The sequence below is a fragment of the Brassica oleracea genome, chromosome C8 (assembly GCF_000695525.1).
Source record: "Brassica oleracea var. oleracea cultivar TO1000 chromosome C8, BOL, whole genome shotgun sequence".
Classification (NCBI taxonomy): domain Eukaryota; kingdom Viridiplantae; phylum Streptophyta; class Magnoliopsida; order Brassicales; family Brassicaceae; genus Brassica; species Brassica oleracea.
This window is the reverse complement of record NC_027755.1, coordinates 30796320-30800610: the sequence shown is the minus strand read 5'-3', so window position 1 is coordinate 30800610 and position 4291 is coordinate 30796320. Positions and strand designations below refer to the sequence as shown.

Here is a 4291-nt window from a genome sequence, read left to right as displayed (position 1 = left end):
TTTTTATACTAAAAATTATATATATGTTATATATTTGGATAACTTCTATTTTTATTATGTAAAAAAGATAATTACTATATTTATCATATTTATCTTCTAAAACTAAAATGTAAAACATACATATAAGTTTGCACCTGATCTTGGTTGTTTTGTTTTATGACCGACGACAATGATAAAATATTTTCCATCTCAGATTATATATTTATACTTTGTTATTACTTTAAGATAAAATATTTATAAATGTTTTATTTTAATTTTATAATTTAAACAGATGAAAACATTGAAGATGAATTTTCTCAAGACTCTCATGAAGAATAGAGATTTGGATCATTGGTTTTGCATTAATTTAATTTATATTAGGTGTTATTTTTTTTATTTTTGTATGTGTTGGTTTTTATTTAGTATTTAATATTTATGTTTTGGATATTTTTAATATCTTAATTTTGAATAATATTATATAAGTTATTTTATCACTATTTTATTTTATTTTTATATTAGATCATGAGTTAGCTCATTTAACTCATGATCTTGGTGATCTGAGTTCGAGTTTACATATTGAAACTCATTTATTAAATGAGCTGAGCGAGCTAGCTCATGAAATAGCCGAGCTTATCATGAGCTGAGCTGAGTTGAGCAAGCTAGCTCATTTTGACACCCCTTGATGAAAGTCAAACCAATGATGAATTAAATTGGGGCCGGGTCGGACCGGACTATGCCACCACCAACTTTCCTAATATTTTTTTGTGTTCACTAGTAATAAAACTAAGAGGGGACGGAACCAAAGCTATTTTATATTTTCAAGAAACGGTTTTCCTTTAATGTGTTTTTTCTTTTTTATAGGGAGAATTTGTTGTATATACATAAGAAGACAGAAAATAAAGAATATAGCCATACTACAATAGTTACTATTGAATGGGACAATTTAGCACATTTTTGACTTTCTTCTCTTTGGGAGCGTGTCACGCACATCTAACATATTATTAAAAGTTACATATATTGTACTACTATATTAAGTAAATAGTATAGAAAAGTATAGAAAAAATATACAAAAATAGTGTGCATTTGAGGAGGAGGAAGAGCAGCAGAGGAAGATGAGGAAGAGGAAGAGGAAGAGGAGGAGGAGGAGGTGGAGGGAGGGATGAGAAGAAAGAGTAAGGGGAGGAGAGAGTAAGAAGAAGAGGAAGAGGGAGCTCCAAAAAATTATACTATTTAAGTAAAAAAAATAGTATACTACTATAAATATTAGTAACACTTTGTTTTAAATACATTTAATTAAATACGCTATTTTATTTTAATGAATAGTATATTATAACTTTTGTCCGATATTGTTTAAAATCTGTTTTAAAAATTTTAAGTTATGCCATATGTAAAAAAATATGTATATATTTACTAACATAATTATTTGGTTGAATTATATTTGATCCAAAAAATATAGATCAATAAAATTTGGAAGGAGAAAAAAAAAGATAAAGAAAAAAAAAATGAAAAAAAAACAAAAAATCAATGGTTGAGATTGTTCAAAGGGTAAAACAAGTAATATTACATAAAATACACATAATATTTTAGACTAATTGTTTCTATTACACTTTATTTCTTTTTTGTTATGTACATTTGCCCAATTTCCCTTCTTTATATGTGATGGTAACTTCCTAGGTAACTTATACGATACACATTTTTTTTGTTTTATATGATACACATCTTGCATCATAATGTGTTCTTTTGGTACCTTTTGATTTTGTTTCCGTAAGTGGTAAAGCGAGTTATTATGATTCTGTTAATTACAAGATTCTTGCAAACGGAAATCCAGCACATTGTACAATTTTTTTGGCCATTCTTTTTTTTTAGAGAATTGGCTATTCACACTTATATTTCTATAAAAACATGCACTAATCAGCTAATATATAACTGTAACTGTGTCTATACATCTACCATTTAGTAGGCAGGAATTTGACTTTTGAAGATGATTGCCACTGCGGTTCTGGTTGTCCCAACCAAAAAACAAAGACGATTTTCGAAATTCTTTTTTTTACTCTACGAACACATTTTTATGCAAAGAACGCTAATAAAATATTGATACAAGTCACGTGCTTCTGCATCATGTTAAGTTTTAAATTACTATCTTAATCCTCTTTTAATATCAATAATTTTTAAGTTTGCTGCAGAGATTTACTTTATAAGAGGCAACAAATATTAAACATAAAACATATATTTCTTCTATAATTTTTAAGCTTATATAATTTTAAAGATAACTTAACTGTTAGAATATTCATAAATTTCTAAAACACCAAAATAGTTGAGGAAACGTTTATAAAACATAAAAAAGTATTATGCATCTAACCACATCTTATGTTTTCTTAGCTGGAAAATACCTAAAACTGGAAATGAAATGGTGAACCCTTACGCTGGCTACAAGACAATGATTAAAATGAAATAAAATAATAAGAAGACAAAGAAAAACCCTGGCAACACCGAACACACAAGGTAATGTTAGACTTAGGACATAAGCTTTTTGCATCTCACAAGACGCAAACGCGGTTACTTGGAATCATACACCAAGTGTTCCCAACACGCGCAGACATTTCTCCCTATATATATATCTATAAACTCATACGTTATATATTATACAACCAAAAGATCTTACAGAAAGCAAACAAAAGTTTTATCTTAACACAAAACGTACAAGGCTCCGAAAGATACCTAAGAAAATGCTTGATTGGATACATGGAAACTCTCGGTTACCACTCGCTTTATCTGTACGTTGATGATATCTATATGTTCTTCAACAAGTCGTTTATGTATCTTATAGTCTTCTAACGTATATGTTTTTCTGTTGTTTAAAGGTTGTGGAGCTTTTGGTAGATATGGATTGCCAAGGATGTGAAAAGAAAGTCCGAAGAGCTATTTCCAAACTTGATGGTAAGAAAACTTACGAAGAAACAAAACTATACATGGATTTGAGTCGTATACAAATCTTATAAACATTGTATATTTGAGATTATTGATGATTGACGACAAAATCGGTCCTGAGATTTAAGAACCATAAACATTTTAAAATGAATTTTAATAATATCAGAGGAACTCTACTTGAGGATCATTGTGTGACAATTTTTTTTTTAAATTGGAACCAAAACGAATGTTTCATCGCATTTTGGCCAGGAATGGCTTTATATATTAACGGTCTAGTAATCATCAATCTATATGTGTAGGAGTGGATACGGTGGAGATAGACGTGGATCAACAAAAAGTGACGGTCACAGGGTACGTTGATCGGGAAGATGTTCTTAGAATGGTGAAACGAACGGGACGAGCAGCAGAGTTCTGGCCATTTCCTTATAATGGATATTATGGCGACTACTATACGTATCCTTCTCAATACTTGGAACAACCGATTCAGAAGATAAACCATGCAGAGAATACTATTTCATACAATGGCAAACACGACTTCTATGACGACTCTTCTATAACCGGTTATAATTATCCTCGTCCACCACAAAAAGTTGATGAAAATGCTCTTCATCTTTTTAGCGATGATAATGTACATGCTTGTGCTGTCATGTGAATTTTTGTATTATTTGTTTGTTTTTTCAGTTCATTCATTCATTCATTCATTTTGTAATCACAGAAAATAAATATCGTATTCTTTTTTGTCCCTCTAAAATGTAAGTTTGTTTTGATATATTTACTTTATTTTAATTATTGTTACTTCAATAGCAAATCACAAGGTCTTTCAGAATTCAAACACAAAATAATAGTCTATATGGCTTGAGTTTAGGTGATATGTTTAGGCCTAATGTTAAAGTATAGGCCCAATAAAAGTCTCCTCATGACTTTAGGCCCGATACTTAACTCCCGTTGTTCGCATGGAGGAACTTTTGTAGCTGCTTTGCTAGTGTTATACAGGATAAGCAAGAACGGATGATTATAACTTGATGAAGCTAAAGAAAAAGATATCAACTGGTGGATGATGTGATAGATACACAAAGTATGAGTATATTGTCCGGTTCATTTACGCTTTGTACTTTTTCAGAAATCATTTGAAGAAGCGCTATGTAACAGTAAACTCATCACAAAGCAAAGCACGTGAAGATGTAGGTGTTATAACCAAAATGAAGTTTTAAAGGTGTATAAGGTTTCTATATATCATACCGATTCAAAAAATGTTCATTTATGTCGTTCTCATTCTGTTTAGAAGTCCAAAGACCGACCCACATGAGATGAAAGATAAGTGTCTGAATCTGATTTCAGACAAAGAAGATGATGTTTCCCTCATAAACCCCCTTATCAGGTGCAG

The 4291-nt window shown here is 30.3% G+C and overlaps 1 protein-coding gene across 1 annotated transcript; it reads left to right on the top strand.

Moving 5' to 3' along the window:
- Positions 1 to 2638: 2638 nt before the first annotated feature.
- On the top strand, positions 2639 to 3647 carry LOC106310860 (heavy metal-associated isoprenylated plant protein 26). Its single transcript, XM_013748091.1, has 3 exons — positions 2639 to 2753; positions 2841 to 2916; positions 3207 to 3647. The coding sequence occupies exons 1-3, from the start codon at positions 2706 to 2708 to the stop codon at positions 3557 to 3559; spliced, it is 477 nt and encodes a 158-aa protein (XP_013603545.1). The 5' UTR covers positions 2639 to 2705; the 3' UTR covers positions 3560 to 3647.
- Positions 3648 to 4291: the final 644 nt, after the last annotated feature.

Bases quoted from the DNA above. Each gene is read 5' to 3' on its own strand.
- LOC106310860 (XM_013748091.1), top strand. From the start codon at position 2,706: ATGCTTGATTGGATACATGGAAACTCTCGGTTACCACTCGCTTTATCT. The intron at 2,754-2,840 runs GTACGTTGATGA...TGTTGTTTAAAG, and splicing joins GGTTACCACTCGCTTTATCT to GTTGTGGAGCTTTTGGTAGA. The intron at 2,917-3,206 runs GTAAGAAAACTT...CTATATGTGTAG, and splicing joins AGCTATTTCCAAACTTGATG to GAGTGGATACGGTGGAGATA.